Below are 22,015 nucleotides of genomic sequence, written 5' to 3'. Positions count from 1 at the left end.
CATAACTCCCTTTGTCTTACTTATTTTGATACCGAAACTTCAATTTCTACTCTAATAGCATATCTTTGTTAGTTAGCACGATTTTAAGAAGTAAATTTTATTGCTTAAAATTAGGAACTAAGCTTCTTTAGATTGACTTTTATAAACTAAACGTTCTGGCCTAAAATTAGAATTAAACTACTTAGTCTGACTTTAAAGAATTAACTTCTTAAACTAACTTTAGAAAACGTTATTATTTGCCTGACATGTTAAACTTTGAAAGAGTTTTTAAAAGATTTTAAGCAAAATACTTGAAAATCGATAAAGGATAAATTTTTCAATTTTTCTACATGTTATTGTGGTAGTAAAATCATAATTTTAAATTCCTAATAATGCACGTAAAATAATTTGAGATTGACCATCATCAAGTTAATTTAAATATGTCAACACTAGAGGTAATATTGTTAATAAGTCATTATTTGTGTAAAGGTTTCAAGGCTTAATCTTGTGATAGAATGTTGAAATTAACAAATTTATGTCATTAAAATTATTTAACTTTTGATATTAAATTATAGTTTCAAATATTAAATGTCACGAAAGAGCATCTGCAAGTGGAATGGATGTTTTAACTGCGACTCTCAAAAAACCTCCAGGGTTCAGAGGTCACCCTGTATTTGCCGACAACCGACATATCGACCCGAAGAAACATAAGTTTTGTCAGATTTTGTCAGATAAGGATGATCCAAAAGAGATGACTTATTATTTGAGCATCTCAGATTTTTCAAAATGTCCGCTTAACGAGGAAAATGTAAGTAGAGAATATTTGAGTGTGTACAATACTAGTTATAAAACAAATTATGTCACAGAAACTTCTAAAATTGTAAATGACAGTTACAAATAATAATATATGGTCTTATTTATGAATAAAAGGCAAACTTCAAATAATGTATAGAACCGTCCTGCTCTATGTCATCACTTGAATGCTTTCGCTGCTGGCGGTGTTTTCGGCCCTAAACCTAAGAACACTTGACGATTGTAGGCTTAGCAGCATTACCAAACAGACCATGTAAAGCTTCGTGTATCACGCTTTAACACATTTGAGCAATGTATTTATTATTGTTTAAGGACTTTAATATCGTATATTAATCTAGAACAGTGATTTCCAAATTGCGTTAGGGGTGTCGCGAGAGTTTCGCCAAACATAGATTAATTAGGAACATAAACAAATCCTACAAAATAAATATTGCATATGGCAGCAGTGGTGTCGCTCAAATCAAGGTAAATAGATTAGGGTGTCGTCATTGAAAAAGTTTGGAAACCATTGATCAAGAAAAATACGACGAATAAGTAAAATTAACATTACATTATTTAATTTTAGTTCCATGAATTACTATAAATCACCAAAACACGTGCAAACGTCCATCTTATTTAGTATGTGGCAAGTTACAGCTAACTATACATAGATAAGCACAATTTATGTTTGTGTTTTTATAGCAAAGCCACGTCGGGCTACCTGCTGAGTCCACCTAGGGGAATCGAATCCCTGATTTTAGCTTTGTAAATCCGTAGACTTATATTTATAGCGATTTGAAAGTTAATGCTGTATCATGCTTTTCATACAAACAATAAAATAAATTGATTAATTGTTTATAAATTTTTTATGTATAAATTTGTTGTTGTTGTTTTTGTTGTATAATTTACTTAAAACATCGTTATTTTGAAATAAACAGATGTCCAATTAATAAACAGTTTTATTTCTTTAAGAATAAAAGTAAATGGGAATGAGAAATATAATAATGTCGTGATGTGATAAATACATTTATTTATTAAATGAACGTAGCAAAAACAAAACACACTTTTGGAACAAAATATTTGAACAAAGGCTAAGAAACTAGTATAAAATGTTCGTATGTTTCTTCAGTCCCATAAAGTATTGAGAAGAAATCTACCCGTCAGCTCATTGCAATGTTCCTTTCAGGACATACGTGGTCAAGAGACATTTCAACTTGAAGTGACCCTCAGAGGTGTTAAGGTTCGGTACATTTTTACCAGGACAGCATTCAACAATTACTTGTTTTATTCTCTTAGCTAATTTCTTATCCATGTTTCCAGTGTGTCCAAACGCGGCCCGGCATTGCCAGGTGGTTAAGGCGCTCAACTCGTAATCTGAAAGTCGCTGGTTCGAATCCCCGTCACACCAAACATGTTCGCTGTTTTAGCCGTGGGAACGTTATTATGTGAAGATCACTCCCACTGTTCGTTTGTAAAAAAGTAGCCCAAGTGTTAGCGGTGGGTGGTGATGACTAGTTGCCTTCCCTCTAGTCTTACACTGTTAAATTAGGGATGGCTAGCGCAGATAGCCCTCGTGTAGCTTTGCGCGAAATTCAAAACAAGCGAAATCAATGTGTCTAATAATACAATTCATTCAAATTATCTGGACTTTTTGAAACCTCTTCACTACCACACTTGTTCAGTATATTCAAGATACATATTCAACAACTTCTTTTTTCACCTATGGCAATCTGAGAGTCGCAGGTTCGATTCCTCGTCATTGCCGTGAGAACACTATAATGTGACGGTCAATCTCACAGACTAAAGAGTTGGCGGTGAACTGTTGACTAGCTGCTTTTAATCTAATATATCACTGCTAAATTAAGGATAGTTGTAGTTTTTCGCGAAATTCCAAACAAACTAAACCAAGGTATGTTATCAAAATGTACCAAATTTAAACATCTCCTGAAATTCGCTTTAAGTTGAGCCATTTTTAACTACGTTTGTGTCACTAATCTGTGAGGGGAAAAACCTCTTTAGATAAATGTCTTTGTGCTAATGTTTTGTACCAAATGTGTGATTTGTTTATCTAATGTATTGTTTTTCTACATTGTTTATCTAATGTATTGTTTATTCTACATTGTTTATTTAATGTATTGTTTATTCTACATTGTTTATCTAATGTATTGTTTATTCTACATTGTTTATCTAATGTATTGTTTATTCTACATTGTTTATCTAATGTATTGTTTATTCTACATTGTATTGATTGATATTTTGATGTTTAAAAAAACAAGATTATTTTGAGAAAGTTTAAAAAAGAACTAATTTTTCCATCAAGCAGTAATTTGGTCTTTTTAGCCGTGGCATATCGGCTCATAGCTCCGTCATCAATTGACCAGTTTAAGATCTAATTACAGTTTTGGACTCACGAGGTCAAGCCCTTTCGACTGATGTATTTGACTACGCCCAACGTCTCATAGATTAATTAGCTCTAATCCTGCCTAAAAGAATTTCAATCTGAATATAGGCTGGTAGAGATCCTGATGAGTAAAAAAATTGAATCAGATATACACATCCTACGCTTGATATTTCTGGCGCACAAAAGTGTAACTAATAAAAAGGAGAAATAAAGACTTCATTGAGTAATTTACTGTAATCCTGCCTAAAAATAATTTCAAGTGCCGCAGCTATTGATGATTCCCTCTTGTTCAATTTAGGAATTCCTTGTGGTGAGGATTTGGTTTCCACAAGTTCCTGGTATCGTTTTAATGAATGATCAAGACGTTGCAATAAAGTGTAAACCTCCAGAACACGTGATCACCAAGCAACAAACAGCTGGATTCGCTGGAAACATGTAAGTAGGTGGCACTGCATACGTTCACTGTTGTTGTTTGAATGCTCTAAATGAAAACTTAGAAACTAGATTTAGTTACTAAAATAACACTATTATAATAAAAAAACCTTATATATATATATATATATTACTAACCGTAGTGTCTGTCCGAGCTTTCGTCTGCCTCTCGTTTTAAAAGCTGCGCACGCGGGTTAAAGCTCAACATTCACTTTTTGAGTGATAGAAGAACAGGTATGAAAAACATTGATGGTGAATGTTATCTCACAAACATGATATTCTACAGTAAACTGTTAGGATTTAATTACAGTATAAATCACACCAAACCAAAGATCAATACATAGCCATTATAACTGTAACGTTTCTTAATGGAGTAAAATATTGTAAACAGCATTTTTGTTTATCAAAATGGCGGCTGGTGGTTTTAAATTCATCTGAATATCAAAATATCATTGCAATTTGTATCAGGTTATGTTTGACTTGAAGTTTAAAAGGAAAAGACGAAATGATTAAAAGGATAATCTTTGTTTTAATATCTACATTATTAAAGAAGTATCTCTCAGAAATAATGTGAATTTTAAAATCATTGGCATAACCAAGAAAAGAGCTTTTTGACCTTTGTGAATAGGTTATTAAACATTTAAACGGTATTTCATTCAATGAGTGAAACAAAGAGTTACAAATGTTAAAACAAAAATCAAACCAACTGTCTCTCTTCTTAGTCCTTCCGTTGGCCGAGTATCAGGAATTGTGGAGAAAAACCCAGGAAAACTAGAATATATGCTGCAACTTTATAAAGAATCCACCATCAAAAGTGGAAATTTCGAAATCCCGATAGATGGCGCAGTAAATATAGGGACTATGTTGCAGTTGAAAGCTGTGATAAATACCAAATCAGGTAAAGAAAAAAAAGTGTCCAAAATATTCTTCTACAGAAAGTTAAACTAAAAGAAGGGTTACTTTCAATGGAAACAAAACATATTAGTACCTTCAATGATTATATATCTTTATATGTTACAGATTTCTTTTCGTTTTTCACCGAAGGTAAAATTTAAAAGAAAATCTATGTCGTAGAGACCTGATCCATGTCTTGATTGACTGTACCCTCTGCTGTGTACTGCAGTTTCATGTTTTTTAGGCTTATCAGAAAGGATTTGAGTCAGCAAACCAAAATAATTCAGTTATGCCTCTTATAACGGTTATACCTATATAATATAATATCTATGGGTTATACAGCTCACTCAAACTGGATTAATTTGCCTTGAATAGGCTAAACTACACTCTACAGCAAATGGCACAGCCAATCAAGGAGTACTTCAGACCTCTACGTTATAAATTCCATTTTCAATTTTACCTTCGGTAGAAAACGTAAAAAATCTCTAACACATATACATACATAATCATTAAACAGTTCGCTAAATAATATCTAACTATGTATTAGGTTCTGTTTTCGATCATTCACACAACTGGTGTAACTTGGTTTGTTGTGTAGTGATTTAAAAGCACTCAAACAGTCCTAGTGTAGTAAATATTAATACGATTTCTACATTACTTTATATGATAATTTTGAACTTTAATAATAGTGTAAAGCATGTAGAAAACCATGAAAGTAATATTTGGTTCAGCAACTCTTTGTTATTTTCAGTATGGAAGTATGCAAAACTTCTTGAAGTTACTATTTCCAGTGACCCCAGTGACCCTTATGCTATAGGACATGTTGCTCTAGTCACAGATGGGTAAGTACTTTCTGTCGAAAAGATAATTAAATATAGTTCAGTATTTTTCTGTTGGACACGCCCTTTTAATCAAAGATAAAGAATTGTATGTAGAGGATACTACTCTAATTACAGTTAGTTCAGTATTTCTGGGATGTGTTCTAATAAGGAGTGGGAAGTTAACTGTGCAACATATTATTGTAATCAGAAACGGTTAATAGGTTCACAAAATTTTATATTTCAAGATTAAGTGCTTGCCGAATATTTTAGATTAAGTTGGTTGTTATAGACAGCTTCCTATATAATAGTTGAAATGTGAAAAATATTTTATGATACTGGAAAACAAAACCATATTTCTCTTATTGGATATTAAACCCCAACTATATGTAGCTTTCATTGTCCAGCGAGGTCACTGAGAAATAGTATTACTCAAATGTCACTCTTTATGTATGGAAGACAACGTGGTGAAACCACTGTTTAATTTATACATGTTTGTATATCCGTAGCAAAAGTGAGTTGCTAACTATGTAACTTTCCAGATAGATTTAACAATCGGGTTTTACACGAGGTAATGTACAAGTGTTTTAGCAATTAAAGATACAATTCTATTAGTGCTGGTACTAAGGAACCTGAAGTACAAGTGATTTAACCATTGAAGATGCAATTCTATTAGTGTTGTTACCAAGAAACCTGAAGTACAAGTGATTTGATCATTGACAATGGAATTCTATTCGTGTTATTACCGGGAGAGCTGACGCGCAGTAGGTTCAACAATTCGACCCTCATACATACCATCATGAAACAAAACTTTGACTTTTTTTGCTGTACAATTTCACTGACCTTGTATAAATATTTGTTATTCGCCCTCTTACTGTTTTGAAAGATTAAGTTGATAATAATATTGTTGAATATATTAACATTTTCAACCCTGTCAACAGGATGTGTGTATTTCACTCACTTAATACTATAAGTTTCACATCGTGTTACTTAATACTATAAGTTTCACATTGTGTTCTGTTCCATTTAATATTATAATTTAATTTGCCAACACCATGAACTTTAAAACGAAATTGAGGTACAGTAATTTTAGAATTTCTTAGACGCATGAACTGTAATGCCATGTTCTGAACGTTTTGATCGAAACACTTGGTTTTCAACTTTGTTGAAAGTTTCGCTAATCCGCTAAACCTATTAAATGATAGTTTTTGTAATATTGTTTAATAGATCACACTACGAATGGCAGCAGTTTTAATCATATTTCTTTAAAAGACCTAGAACGAGTAACTCGTAGAGAACAGCGTGATGGAGGTCACTGTTAATGAGGCCTATCACAAAATAGTAGTACACTGCAGATTTGATTAATAAACGCAGTTTCTGTGTTTACAATTATTTAAAAGAAAAACGTTTGTGACAACCGTAATCATTATTCTATACAAATAAGCCGTGGTGAAAAAATCACGTCTGCATTCTAATTTCAAAAACTTTTGAAATGAGTCAACTGGAACATTTTTTGCTTTAACCCTTCTCTTGAGGCCCGGCATGGCCAAGCGTGTTAAGGTGTGTGACTCGTAATCTGAGGGTCGCGGGTTCGCATCCCGGTCGCACCAAACATTCTCGCCCTTTCAGCCGTGGGAGCGTTATAATGTAACGGTCAATCCCACTATTTGTTAGTAAAAGAGTAGCCCAAGAGTTGGCGGTGGGTGGTGATGACTAGCTGCCTTCCCTCTAGTCTTACACAGGTAAATTAGGGACGGCTAGCACAGATAGCCCTCGAGTAGCTTTGTGCGAAATACAAGACAAACAAACAAACACTTCTCTTGTGCCACCTTTTCAAACAATTTTAATGAAACTTAGATTAATAACACGTAATAAATATTTATAAATTTTAATTTTGATTAATTGTCTAAATAATTTAACAACTACGAAAAGGAAGTGAAAATTCTTCTTCTGGTTTATTTCTCAAATATTCTGCTGTGTTTCTTTGTTTAAAATAAAATAAATGCTTAAAAAAGGTAGAGAAAAGTGAAGATCTTTCGCTAAACAGACAAATATACACATTATTTTAATATCAGTAAAGTTAATATAAAGTTAATGACATATTTTTATTGCTTCAGGTATGATGACATAAATTATAACTGTTGTTTCCTAGCTGTCGAGTCAAGGATTTTGAGAGTCTTATGCCAAAGCAACCGGAGAGATTGGAAAACCAGCCAGGTGAGGTGACACTAGAATTTGAAGCTTTTATGCTGGATAATATGCCAGTTTCTGGACAACTTTGGATCCACGCCCAGATCAAAGCATGTATAGATCCAGCTGACTGTATAGCGGTGAGTGTTTTGACAGTATAAGCCGAAGATTACAAAAGGAGGGGGGGATGTGAAAATTGCGTAGGCGAGTGTGGTAGTGACGTCATGCAGCTAACTTTATCACTAATCACACTAAGTTAAAGTAGCTTCACGACTTATTTTAAATGAATTGAAGGGCAGCTGCTGTGTTTGCTAAAAGAGGTTGTTGTTTCTATTTAAAATCGTCTCCAAAAATATGTTTGTTTGTTTTGTGGAGTTTCGCACAAAACTACTAGAGGGCTTAAAGTGATAAGCCTTAGGAAAGACGGCTAATAAACATGAAAGGTCGGCTCTAGTTAATCTTTTGTAAAATGTAAGGGCTTAGTGACCAGTAAGGTTATTTGATAGTTTTCAGATGCATCTTTGAGGTTTACACTGAATGTTCTAACCTTAAGTAGAATTTTGTACTTACATTTATTACATCAAAAATATATGAAAAATATGAAACCAATTTGTTTTGCAGTGAAGTTTGGAATAGGGCTTAGGAAGCTTTGGTAAGAAATGTGAATGTTTCTAAAACGAATGTTTGTTTATTTTTAGGAGTTCTGCTTGGATCTCTTTCAACCATCGGGTCATGGTAAAAAGAAGCGTAGCACATTTAACGAAACTCGGTATTTTTTGGAATTTCCGCGAATCCCATTGCATCGAAATGTTCCGTCAAAGTTAACAGAGGACGCTACATCCAATTCTGCAAACATCGGAGAAAACATTGGTATTACTATTGTTGTTCCTGGAGGTAGGATGTTTACTTTAATACTAGTAATGTAATCACTTCATTTAAAGAAAATAAATAAAAGTAGTCACATAGGCAGTGGGTGCTTCTAACTGGTTCATCTTGATTAGCAGTTACAAATCAGGAATGGATCAGTGGGTGCTTCTAACTGGTTCATCTTGATTAGCAGTTACAAATCAGGAATGGATCAGTGGGTGCTTCTAACTGGTTCATCTTGATTAGCAGTTACAAATCAGGATATGTCTGAACCCTAGGGATTTCTCTGCCACAAAAAGTGTTGTTCAGGTTAAAAATACTAAATATTTTTGACTCATTGCAGATTCCTATCCATCCAACTCAAGAATGATTATTTGACTATTTAAGTTTTATTTTCTAAATAAACCTTCCTTCATTTCAGTTCTGCTAATTGTACACAACTTATTCCTCAATATTTCAGTAATGAAAACTTCAAAGAGCGTCTTGAAAGTAATTGCTGTAAATCCAAACGTGACGTTTCTGAAATTTATATTTGACTTTTTTTTATGTTTAAACTTTATTTGAAAATAATTCACCACAATTCAACAGAGTAAATTCGTCTTAGGCTTAGCCCACCCATCATTTGTTCAGAGTGGTAAATAACTCCTGTCTTAATAGATTGATGTTGTGACTGAAATTTGTTTGATAGTTCTCATTACGTACGCTAAAATGAGTTAGCTTCATAAACACGAGTCGATTTGTTACTATTTTTACTCGATATTTATTTATTTCCAGATATTCGCGTAAAGATAATCACGTTATCTTAGCCAGCCAGCTGTATCAAATTTGTAACCGATAACTCGTTTGTTGTTAAGCGTAAACATACAGAATGAGTTATGTGTGCTCTTCCTACCATTGGCATCGTCCCCCAGTGAGACATTCCAAGGATTTACAACGCTAAAACCCGAGGTTCCATTCTCGCTTAGTAGGCACATCACGTAGCCTGATGTGGCTTTGATATAAAAACAACAACAAAAGCGAATAAACAGTTGGTATCGAAACTCCACATTTTTGCGTTATAAGCCCCCAGACTTAACGCTTAGCTAGTCAAAAAACACCCACCATCGCTAACTGTTAGACCACTCTTGTCTGATGGTATAATGGGAATTCATCATTACTCTTAAAATGCACACACACGGCTTCACAGTGTGAACCGAAATTTCTTTATACATTATACCATGCACAGGGCCACACTCGCAACTTTCACGATATTATCGTTTTCACTTTATTTCACAATCGAAAATCATTTATAAGCATACAACATCACAAAATAACTATTGTGATATGAAGTTAAAAAATCCAATATTTTTAGTTAGGGAGCACTAGTTATTTATTTATTATATTTACATATTTATAGTAGCACACTGTAATATTTAAGTAGAAAGTTGCTTTTAGTTAAGCCTTGATATATTACAATAATAATATCAGCCAGAATAATTATAATATCCCGAGGTAGACGGTCACCTATCTAGAATATCCTAATTTACACTGTCACTTGTGTAAAATAATCTAATTTATACGGTAGATGGTCACCTATCTAGAATATCCTAATTTACACAGTCACTTGTGTAAAATAATCTAATTTATACGGTAGATGGTCACCTATCTAGAATATCCTAATTTACACGGTCACTTGTTTAAAAAATCATTAATTTACATGTCACTTGTGTGGAATAATCTAACTTACACAGTCACTTGTCTGGAAAATTATAATTTACACAGTCACCTCTCTAAAATATATTAACTTAAACAATAACCTGTTTAGAAAAACTTAATATACACAGTTACCTGTCTAGAAAATTTAATGAATACGGTCTCCTGCAAGTGAAACCCGTTTGTTTGAATGTTTAGTACCATCTTCTGTTGAATTTTAGAAACACCGGGAGATTTATGGGTTTTAATATTAATATTCTTAATATTTAAAAAAAATGAATTCGTTTTCTCAAAAAAACAAACGCTACTGTCTTGTTTCATGAGAAAATAAAACTTAAATTATAGCAAAAACCACTTTCAACAGCGACTGAATCCCAGTTCACGTGCTATTTTTGTTTTGTTCCTGTGTCATTAATTTTTTTCCAGGAAGCGATCATTATTATTCTAAAATAAATCCAGGTTTGTTAGAAACAGTCCGCAAGATGACGTCACTCTAAGTTTGTTATTAAGTGGTTCTCGTATTATATGTCTGATCATTATTTCGCTGTTTAAGAACATTTGTATTTATTTATTATTATTTTGGAGTATTTATATTATAGTGTTCTAATTTACATTCTATTTTTTTTAAGCTGACAAAAAACCCTTGGATGGTAATAGCGTTTCAGGATTCAACTGTACCCCCTTCCTGGCCCTTTCTGGAGTTCTAAGCTGCATGTTTTTTTTTGCTGCTATTTTGGCAGGGTCCATGGCTAGAAAAGTTCACTGTCTACTCCAAGAACGGAGAGTTTCTTCATTGGAAAATGTCTTCAGTGGGAAAGCAACGCCATCTAACGGCTTCATGTCAACTATTGAGGGACAGAAATCTGTGAATTTTTCACTGCCTCAAAGGAACGACGCTTTTGGTTACATGAGTACTTCACCTACGAAATCATTTTGATTACATTATTTGATATTTTTTTTTTTGTAAGCTGGTCTTGTAAAAGAATAAGGTAATTAGAAATAAGAAATTCCTTGTGCTAATTTTGATATTATGCTTAAGTCTGGCCATTGTGTTTCTAAATTGACAAGATTCCACTGGAAATGTAATTCATAGTTTACTCTGTCGGTAAAACTGAAATACCGATTGGACATTTCAGTCGTTAATAGACTGCGTTTAAATTTCATGTGAAACTTCTAACACAATCTTGTAATAATATATTTCTCTTGGGTGTTTCAAAAAGTTGTTCTTTAATTATTTGTTCGAGTATTAATTTCATTAAATTATGTATCAGTTGTCTGTTTATTTAAGAAGTAGAGTTGACCTCAGTTAGAAAAACAACATTGCAGATTTATGCGGTTTGTAAAACATATTTGACTAGTTACAAGTATCGTAAAGTTCGTCCCAGGAAATATTAACTGACCTTATAGCTAAAAATGACCTCCAGGAATTTTTTTTTTTAAATTCGTATTAGTAATTGGAATATTACGTATGGTATCTTATAACTGTGAATATAAGTTATTCAACACTAAGTGCCATTGGCATGAGTTTTCAAAATATTTTATCGAGAGGGTTTTTAAAATTAAAATAGAAATGTTGTAAATATATCCAAAGAGGAAACTATATCATAAAATATAAACTTTCGAAACACTCACGTTTGGGAAATATGCTGCAAAAATGAAAAACGTTTCGGTGAAATTGTTAATTAGTAATTATTAATTATTTCACATTTATTAAATCAATTTTTTTGCAAATTTTACTCTTTTCAAAATTTCAAAGTCAGTTCCGTACCTTACTATGTATTAAAGATGAACTATATAACTAAGTACAAAAACTATCGATAAAACTCGCCTCAATTCATTCAATGAATGGAGAAAAGTTAGTCAAGATGTTATTACAATATCTGCTAATTAGCAGATATAACATTGAAATATTTAGAAGATAACTTGTATTCGTTCTTACAATAATTAAGTCAGTTAAAAGTAATAATAATGTGAAATTCTAGTTTGATTTAGTTTGTTTTGAATTTCGCTACATGATAGCTATCAGCGCCAGCCGTCCATAATTTAGTAGTGTAAGTTTGTTTGTTTTGTTTTTGAAATTCGCACAAAGCTACTCTAGGGCTATCTGTGCTAGCCGTCCCTAATTTAGCAGTGTAAGGCTAGAGGGAAGGCAGCTAGTCATCACCACCCACCGCCAGCTCTTGGGCTACTCTTTTACCAACGAATAGTGGGATTGACCGTAATAATATAACGTCCTCGCGGCTAGAAGGGCAAGCATGTTTGGTGTGACGGGGATTCGAACCCGCGGATTACGAGTTGAGCATCTTAACCATCTGGCCATGCCAGGTCCTTAAATTGTAGTAATAAAATGAATGTTTGCCTCATCAATAATATATACATTTTTTATAATTAGTTGGTATTATTTACTCTTCAGCACATTCTGGCATCGAATATTTGTCTTCTAACTTTCTCTTTTAGTTTCGAGTTAAACAGTTTTTAAAATTGTTACAAACTTATTCAAAATACCATCTAAGGCCTCAGATTATTTATTCTGTTAATACATTTGACTTCAAATAAATCCAACAGTTTACTTGAAATGAATGTACTAATTAAACCTTTTTTTTTAATTATAAGATGCTATTGTAATGGTTTCTATTCCTGAGAGGGCACTTTTGGATTATTTAGTAAAAATAAAGTACCTTCCACGAGGCCCAGCATGACCAGGTCTTTCAGGAACTCGACTTGTAATCTGAGAGTCACGAGTTCAAATCCCTGTCACACCAAACATGCTCGCCCTTTCAGCCGTAGGATCGTTATAATGTACGGTCAAACTCAATATTCGTTGGTAAAACAGTAGCCCAAGAGTTGACGGTGGGTGGTGATGACTAGCTGCCTTCTCTTTTGTCTTACACTACTAAATTAGAGACGGCTAGCGCAGATAGCTCTCGTGTAGCTTTGCCTGAAATTCAAAACAAACCAAACCCTTCCACGAAATGATGATGACGGTGTTTTATTTATTCCACTATAAGTTCTACAACTTATGCAAGTTATGACGTCATCTCATAAATAATATCATTTGTAACACTAAGATTTAAAAGGTGAAAAATAACTCAAATAACAACTTTAATCAGTTATGTATTTCCCATCACTTTCAATAACGGTCTCTCAACGTCTCAAAATATTTTAGATACCACACTTATAAAAATCAGGTGGTTTACAGACAAGAAAGGTACAAAGGCTATTTTTTAAATCATCCTTAGAAGTAAACTGTTTTTCACTCAGATGATGCTCCAAGCTTCTTAAAAGATGGTGATCTGAAGGAGCAAGATCAGGAGAATATGGGGGATGGGGAAGATTCTCCTAACCAAGCTCTTCAAAGTTTCTGTAAATGATCCTAGAGGTGTGAGGAAGTGCATTGACATAATGGAAAACAACTCCTTTCTGATGCACCAAAGCAGGTCTCTCTTTTTTTTTAATGCACATTCAATCGATCCAATTGTTGACAGAATCTTCAGCAGTGTTTGTCTGGTTTGGTTGTAACAACTCACAGTATATTATATCCCATCAAACACCAAGCAAAGCTTTCCTAGGGTGTATATTCGCTTTTGACTATGGTGTAGCTGGTTCTCTTGCACTAACCCATTGTTGGCGGCATTTAACATTTTGATAGAGTACCCATTTCTCATCTTCAGTCACTAAGCGGTTCAAAAACAAAGCTTGAAGTTTACGAGAATGAAGAGATGTGCAGATGTATACTTGTTCTCTCAGATTATCAGCTGACAACTCACGTGGTACCAATTTTCCCAACTTTGAAACTCTACCAAGTTGTTGCAAATATCGATGGACAGTGGAAAGAGATGAATTGAATTTTTGGACTAATTCTTCAACAGTTACAGCACAATCCTCCTCAAGTGTTGCTAGAATCAGGTCATTATCAAACTCAACAGGGCGCCCAATGCGAGCTGCATCTGTCAAGCTGCAGTGACCAGTTCTAAACTTATTAAAGGCCCGGTTATTAAGGCACTCGACTCATAATCCGAGGGTAGCGGGTCCAAATTCCTGTCACACCAAACATGCTTGCCCTTTCAGCAGTAAGAGCGTTATAATGTGACGGTCAATCCCACTATTCGTTGGCAAAGGAGTAGCCCAAGAGTTGACGGTGGGTGGTGATGACTAGCTGCCTTCCCTTTAGTCTTACACGCCTAAATTAGGGATGGCTAGAGCAGGTAACCCTCATATAGTTTTGTGCGAAATTCGATAAACAAACAAACAATAAACTAATTGAACCATCTTTGACACTTCCTTGGATTCAGAATGTCATTTCCGTACACTTCTTGAATACTTCTCGTAGCTTCAGTAACACTTTTCCGTTTTCTGTGCTCGTAAAATATTATATGCCTTATATGCTCTTCTGACACCTCCATGATAATTGAGTTCATAAAAAAATCTAGTAAAGAAACGAACTGGCTTACACTTAATGCTATCAAGCCATCTTATATAACTTATATGACTTTGAGGATAACTTCATTTAGCCAAGCAATATGCATTTAAATTTATCCTATCTCATAAAAACGGCATTACTTGTGGGATGACCTGATACAATAGCCGATAGTCTAAGTTCACAGTAGACGTTGGTACAACAGTTTTTCTTATTTCCTTTGTACGTACAACATCGTCTTGTATTTTCTTCATTGAAACTCAAGCTCAATGTTCCCAGAACTAAACTAACAGACAAATTGAGTACAAACACAATGACTCAGTAAAAACGACCCTTCGGTGAACCGATCACATAGTCCTATGTGGCTTTGCTATAAGAAAACACACACACACTTTAGCATGGATTGTATTAACCATACCATGACACAACTGTGAACTTCAGTCTCGTCAGTATTTACATCATATCTAATTTAAGTATTTCACGGGTAAAGTCATGTAACCAATGTGTTTCTTAGTCACACTGTATAATGTGCGGAAGACTTTTCCGACTGATGTTCCTTAGATTATAAGTACAGAAAGTACAGAAGGTCCAATGACAATTTCAGTCATTATACTGTTATGTTTGACTGTAATTTTAAGTGTCACTGTTTAATAGCTCATAAGTGAAAGTGAAAAATGTTGACCCCACATTTTCTGATGTCTATCAATATGAATGGCTAATATGTATCCATTATTCCATCAAAAATTGAAAGAAGGACTGTTGTCCTGGTCTTTTTTCATTCCAACAATTCGACACAGCTCCATTGATCCCAAATTAGATCCCTGATCTGAGAAAAGTTATATAAGCATCACATCCCCAGTTCCATCCCTGATAGACACTACAGATCTTGAAACAAGTTCATTTACGAGCTTCCTTGCAATAGTTTATGTTTCTGTCCACTTGGTGAAATACTCCATGTGGCATTCTAACACAGTAGTACTATCCATGCTGTTTTCTTCTTGAACCTTTCCTTCCTAGTACCAATTACATGATTTACACCAATCATTTAGAGAGTTCCAGCATCCAACTCAGTAGAAACGTTCTTGTATCTTCTCAAGTGTTTTCGTAACACCTTGGCATCCAGTTATTGATATGTTGTGAAGATAAAGCGCATCTGATTGTAGTAACTGTAAAAGTACCAACTACAACAATAATTTGTTTCCACTTACATGCTCCAATTTTAAAAATAACAAACCATCTTGTAGGAATTCTTTATTCCATAAGGATTCTTCTGCATCATTTCTCATTCACTGGATAATTAGAATAGCATCTTTCAAGTCATTGTTGAATTCAATTATTTTCTTCTCCATGTCTTATTTTGATTAAACTGTTTTGTACTTTAAGTTGGTTTTATTTATCCTCTTTTTTTTCCAGTGGTTGCATTCTTCAGGATAGTAGGGTATTTTTTGTGACAACGCATCAGTATTTGCGTACTTCTATCCAGGATGTTTCATGATGTTTAACTTGTACTCCTGATACTTACGGAGCTTCCTTTATATCTGACATTCTGCATTATGATAATTCTTCAGTCACTTAAATATTGCATTGATATGTTCGAAATATAAACTTTTTTCTATATGGATAGTGACGGAAATTACTTTAGATTCAATCAGCACTTAGCAGTTCTCTTTGAGTTGTACAATACCTCCTTTGAAAAATTATTGTCTTGATAAAGTAAACAATCACGTGTTCTTTTCAGTGCTGCACATGTGATAACACTGTAAAATTAGTTCATTTTTATCTATTGTAAGCAAGTCTTAAAAGTTGGGTATGCTAATACAAGGATAGTGGTTAGTTCCAATACAGGGCTAATGATTAGTTATATATAAGAGAAGTGGTTAGTTCTAATGTAGGGGTAGTGATTAGTTCTATATAGGGGTAGTGATAAGTTCTATACAGAGGTAGAGGTTAGTTCTAATAAAGGAGTAGTGATTAGTCCTAATACAGGGTTAGTGGTTAGTTTTATACTGGAGTAGTGATTAGTTCCAATAAAGTGGTAGTGGTTAGTTCTGTACAGGTGTAATGATTACTTCTACTACAGGGGTAGTGCTTAGTTCTATACAGCATTAGTGATTAGTTCTAATACAAGGGTAATGATCAGTTTTATACAGAGGTAATGATATTTAGCAGGAGTAGTTATTAGTTCTAATACAGGGGTAGTGGGTAGTGCTATACAGAGTTAGTTGTTATTTCTAAATGTAGCGGTTAGTTCTAATACATGCTTAGTGTTTACTTCTAATAGAAGGATAGTAATTAATTCTAATACAGGGGTTTGAATAAGATGGCTTTTGCTTCCTTTTATTTGTTATTGTTCTGCGTTGGAATGTTTTAACTGTGCAGCAAGAGTAATTTCTTCCCTACTCCTTTCATTCACGTTGGAATTTATATAAATATGTATCTGGTATGCCTCTTATGGTACGTTCCTAATATAATATAGTGGTTTCTCAATTGATGAAGTAATGTACTTGGAGTAATCCAGAAACGTCCTGGCACAGTAACAGTGGTAACAAGTGTGGGCCAAATAAATTATCCCATTTCATATTGTATAGTTAATAGTGGTTGGGTTTGTAATTCTTGAGTAAATGCAGAAAATGGTGTGGTTGTTTTAATTCATACATTTACCAGTTCATCTTCTTAATATCTTATTTTTCTAAATATTCTTCTGTACTTCACTGGTGTTGTTGTCATAATATTTCTGTAATTCAACTACAGCCTGTACTTTTCCTTTTTTTCATTAATTTGTTTGTTTTTTGTGGGTTTTATTTTAATTCATTTGTAAAACTTATGCCTTGTTATTATAATTCTTCTTTTAACTTCCCATCTCTTTCTTTCTCATTTTCACTCTTTCTTCTAGGTCCTCTTTTAGTTTCTGGTATCATGTTTCTTAATCTTATTTTAACTTCCTCTCTTTCTTCTTTTATTCTCTCCATTGTTTCATCAGTTCCATTAAATTTTCAATTTTGCTTCAAGTACATGATAATTTTGAATTTCAGTTTAGGTTTTATTTTATTTTTACCAAAATAATGTCACTTCTTACACCAATGTTGTAACAGTTTCTTTTGGATTGTCTGATAAAACAAACTCTACTCCACTTACCAACAATGAAATCAGTCTCATTCTTCAACTATCTTTGTACGACTTGTACAACTTCGCTTAGCTAATATTGCTGATAGGCCTAGCTTTACAGTAGACACTATACTTATTTGCTAACTTTTTATATTCTGCACTTCTTTGTATTTCTATAACCTTCATCAAAACAAAAACTCAATATTCGTAAAATAGAATCAAGAACAAATTAAGAAGCACTCTAACTCATTAATCTGTATTTTTTCATCTGTCGAACTAGTTTCTGAGCTTCTAAGAACGTGACGTAAAAATTCCTTTTGGAGAGATAATACAAACACCTAATAAAAACATATCCCAGAATAATAATTCAGGCCTGCAACTTTAAACTTCATAAAGATTGTTTTGGTTTTAATAACAGATTTTCCATAATTCAGCTACGCATACTTGGAAAATAATATTTACTCTTTTCTATCAAGAAAGGATTTTTTACTAATCGGAAAGAAAAAAAAACACTCGTACTTAGATCAAATTATTATTTCGCTTTCCACAATGAATATATTTTATTGTTTTGTTTGTTAACTAAAATTAAAACAAACTGAAGAAAAGGGAAGAACATTGATATCAAACAAATATGTATCTTCATTCATCCTGATTTGTTTGTTGGTGTGAAATCTGTCTTTTAGTCTCAAAACTAAGTGTTGTGGTCTTTCTTTTATGTATTGCATTTATGACGTTTTGTGAAAAATCTGTGCGTGATAGAGAAAAGTGAATATCGTTTGCGAATGCAGCGTACAGGAATTAGTGTAGAATACGTAGAAATATCAAGACAATAAAGCCAACGCAGACCTGTGCAAATGGTTGTATATTTGTACAGGATCAAACGTTCTCAAGTTATTTGTTTTTAACAAATATAACACGTGTTTAAAAGTGTTTTGACAAGTTTAATTCTAGGAAACCATTTATCATTTTAAATCTGTGCTTGACACAGTTTCTAACACTTCTCTTTAACACTTAACTTCATTAGATGTTAGCTCCTTAGCGTGTTATTTAGTTTTTAAGAGAACAAAAACAAACGTTGTCATAAATCAGTTTGTTTAAAGCTGGAAGAAAGTTTTGGTTTTGCTTTAAAATTAAGTGTCACCAAAAATGTTGTTGGAGAAAAGTTTGTTTTTTTTTAACACATCCTTAGTTCATCAGAAATTATGTCATTATAAATAAACAGGACTGAAAACACGTGTATTCTAATATCACACGTGTTTATACAAACGGGGAAAATGTTGTTTCTTAATCATTTTCAGACGAAGATTTTTCTGAAACAGGAGAACCGATTAGCACAAAATTTGTACCGTTCAAAGGCTCTGGTACTAAATCGTCGTTTGAAAGAAAAGCAGTTTCAGTGTTTTTATTGTTTGTTGAATACTGTGATTATCAGAATGACCATCTAATTTCTGTATGATCGACCCCCAGTTTTAGGACTCGAAAGTTTAGTTATAACTGGAAGGATTTTGTTATCTCTAGATAAAGTTTAAATGAGAAAGCAGTAGCTTTCTATTCGAGCATGGCTTTAGTTTGAAAGGTCTTAGGTTCGAGACGTGATCAAGCTACGTACATTCAACTGTCGGCGCGTTCAAAAATGACAACCAATTCTAATATTCGGTTCATAGAGAAGAACAAAAAAAAAAAAGGCCCTTGTTAAGTGAATATTGTTGTTTGACTGCTTTTCCTCAGTTCAAAATTAGAGACCACTATACCTTAACCTACGAGTTTCTCACGTGAGAATAAGATACCATTAAAACTGTATATTTTAAATCGAGTAAAGTTTAGAGTTGTTCAACTAGATTTGACTCAACCTGGTAAACTTTAGTTGATTAAACTACTGGAACAAAGTTGCTCACACAAAACTATTAGCTTACATCAGTACAAATCTACAAGATGTTGAACACTTCGGTTATAAGAGAATCCAAATTCATGAACATTTAAAAAAAAATATTAGCACACTCAAAGATCGTGCCATTCTATAAATATTAGTGTTATAATATAATCTTCATTCTGAATATTTCTACAGTTATTACTTAATATCCTGCTATTGGAACAACAAACTCTTGCAGTGTCATGTGATTGCTTTCATCATTTTTTGGTGTTGTTTGGGTCATCAAAGATTTGTTTACGTTTTCCCTTCATATGTATTGATATATCAATATTCTGTTTTCCAGTTTCCTTTGAATGATAGTCAAAGCTATGTGGTATCAAATTTAACTTCGACTGGAATAACTTCTTTATTTTACTTACGTAATTTAATGATATAAGTGTAACTTTTCTCAGTTGGCCTTATGTTCGCCGAGGCCAAACAATCTGGAACCGCGTGCCGCCTTTTGAAGATTGAAGACGTTAACGTTCCTGGTCTGATTGGATCCCGCCGTGATCTGCTACTAACTGGTCTACAAAAGGGTTCCACCATTTTCACAATCCAAATTTAACTACCGTTGTTTAGCAAATGAACAAAAAAGGAATCTTTGTAAGTTTTGAATTTTACGCGAAGCTACACAAGGGCTACTGTGCTACCTGTCTATGATTTAACAATGTAAGACTAAAGGGAAAAAAGCTTATTATCACCACCAATTATTGGGCTACTCTTTTACCAAGAATAGTGGGATTGACTTAACGTCATAGTTGAAAGAGCAAGCATGTTTGGTGAGATGGGGATTCAAACCCACGCCCGACAGACTGCGAGTAAAGCGCCACCTGGTAGCACCGTTTGTTTCGAAAAGGATTCTATAATATTCTTCTATACCATCATTAAAATCCCCATTGTTGTAAACCTGTTATAAATTATCATGAGTTTATGAAAAGTAATAATTGTTTTTTAGTTAAATCTTGACAGCAGTAAGAACATATTTCAAATAAATTATTTTACTGCTCGATAACTATTTTAAAGACTAATGGAACAGAAGTATTTCTTTTTTAAACAAATTACTACGCTAAACAATAAACCTCTCTATGGAAACACACGTGGGAAAACAGCAACGCGTGGTTGTTTCAGATATAAAGATAGTCTTCTACTATGTCATCTAAAAATAGTGTACTTGGCACGTGAAAAGAGGCGATTCACTGGACACATCATTGGTCAGGTTTACAAATGTTTAATAAAGTATATTCATATTAATACATTGAATTATCTTCCAGCATAATGCATGGAGTGTAAAACAGTTATATGTAGTTGTTTATTGTCAACTGCCAACACAAGGATCGCAGGAACTAACTAGAGCACTACGTTGGACACATTTTGTAAAGAAGTGTCTTCCAGAACACGTGTTACAACAATAAAACATATTTAGCTAGAAATCTCACATTACGGCAAGAAAATATATTTTAAACGCGGCTTTTATTATAACAAAGAAAAACAGTGCAGTTAGAATTGCATCAAGAAAATATATTTAGTAATTTATGCATCAAAATCCTTGCAGAAACCTACATACTGAAAAGATATTCACGTTGTTCAATTCAAATGGTCGTTACAAACTATTGGCAGTGGTAATCAACAAGAAGCGAGAACTGTATTAAGTAAACGATTCAGGGGGGACTTGAAATGATCTTACGATTCTCCGATACAATGATAGCTTTACTTCATGAATTATACTGTCAGATGTTTGGACTACATAGTTGGGAAACGCAAAACTAGTGGATAAAGGCTAGTAAATGTTCAAATCCTTGTGTTTAAATGAGGACATCGTACGTAATACAAATCCACGTTAAACCACTGACATTGAAATGATGACAAGCAGCTAATTGTTTTTGTGATCGTTGTCACGACTTGGAATTTTAGATGGAATCGACCTTTTGGTGGGATAATATAAAAACCAATCCTTTAAACAAGTAGGCATGAAAGTCAATAGGATCCAAAAGAACAGTTTCTTTGAGGGTTTGCTAATACGGTAACTAATCTTGGGTGTTATTGATGTTACTGCTTCCTCCATCCCATCTATGACATCAGTGACGTCAGGATCTGCTCTTTCTTTTAATAACTTTGTCAGTTTTGTTTTAAAGTTGTGTATATAATCCTCGCCGTATGCTTCCTTCACCTCTAATGATGTCTTCTCCCAGAGTCTTTCAGCTGCGACCACAAGTCTCTGTCTAGCGGTCATGGATGTTCTAAAAATTAGAATTGGTAATTACAATCAAACTATTCTTTTATAACAACTACCTTTATAGAAACTAATGATTACAATATAACTATCGTTTTATAATAATTACCTTTATACAAACTGATAATTACCTTATAACTATCGTTTTATAACAATTACCTTTACAGAAACCGATAATTACGATCAAACTATTGTTTTATAACAATTACCTTTACAGAAACTTATAATTAGGATCAAACTATTGTTTTGTAACAACTACTTTTTAAAAATAAATAAATAGTATTAG

General features: G+C 33.4%; 3 protein-coding genes across 3 annotated transcripts in view; 1 reads left to right on the top strand and 2 right to left on the bottom strand.

Annotated features, from left to right (window-relative positions):
* Positions 1–730: 730 nt before the first annotated feature.
* Positions 731–11,299, top strand: LOC143236172 (uncharacterized). The gene is made up of 7 exons (XM_076474460.1): positions 731–787; positions 3,471–3,607; positions 4,327–4,502; positions 5,250–5,340; positions 7,469–7,646; positions 8,205–8,400; positions 10,695–11,299. Exons 1-7 carry the CDS (start codon positions 731–733, stop codon positions 11,000–11,002), a joined length of 1,143 nt encoding a protein of 380 aa, XP_076330575.1. The 3' UTR covers positions 11,003–11,299.
* A 2,354-nt stretch (positions 11,300–13,653) lies between these two features.
* LOC143236171 (histone-lysine N-methyltransferase SETMAR-like) lies at positions 13,654–16,027 on the bottom strand. Its single transcript, XM_076474459.1, has 2 exons — positions 16,005–16,027; positions 13,654–14,020 (listed from the first exon to the last, which is right to left on the bottom strand). Exons 1-2 carry the CDS (start codon positions 16,025–16,027, stop codon positions 13,654–13,656), a joined length of 390 nt encoding a protein of 129 aa, XP_076330574.1.
* A 4,680-nt stretch (positions 16,028–20,707) lies between these two features.
* LOC143237272 (retinol dehydrogenase 16-like) overlaps positions 20,708–22,015 on the bottom strand; it is a 32,116-nt gene continuing 30,808 nt past the window's right edge. Inside the window, exon 5 of the mRNA XM_076476339.1 lies at positions 20,708–21,736. Coding sequence (XP_076332454.1) covers positions 21,370–21,736 — 367 coding nt within the window. The 3' untranslated portion in view covers positions 20,708–21,369. The remainder of the gene's footprint in view (positions 21,737–22,015) is intronic.

Source organism: Tachypleus tridentatus, chromosome 13, assembly GCF_004210375.1.
Source record: "Tachypleus tridentatus isolate NWPU-2018 chromosome 13, ASM421037v1, whole genome shotgun sequence".
Taxonomy (NCBI): domain Eukaryota; kingdom Metazoa; phylum Arthropoda; class Merostomata; order Xiphosura; family Limulidae; genus Tachypleus; species Tachypleus tridentatus.
The sequence above is the reverse complement of the archived record's forward strand: the minus strand, read 5'-3'. Positions and strand labels throughout refer to the sequence as shown.

What these genes read in the sequence shown, in the direction of transcription:
- LOC143236172 (XM_076474460.1), top strand. Translation starts at nt 731, where the DNA reads ATGACTTATTATTTGAGCATCTCAGATTTTTCAAAATGTCCGCTTAAC. An exon ending in GCTGGATTCGCTGGAAACAT is followed by an intron (nt 3,608 to 4,326) that starts GTAAGTAGGTGG and finishes CTCTCTTCTTAG; the next exon opens with TCCTTCCGTTGGCCGAGTAT. An exon ending in TACTATTGTTGTTCCTGGAG is followed by an intron (nt 8,401 to 10,694) that starts GTAGGATGTTTA and finishes ATTTTTTTTAAG; the next exon opens with CTGACAAAAAACCCTTGGAT.
- LOC143236171 (XM_076474459.1), bottom strand. Translation starts at nt 16,027, where the DNA reads ATGTCAGATATAAAGGAAGCTCC. An exon ending in TCAGATATAAAGGAAGCTCC is followed by an intron (nt 14,021 to 16,004) that starts GTAAGTATCAGG and finishes TGGTCACTGCAG; the next exon opens with CTTGACAGATGCAGCTCGCA.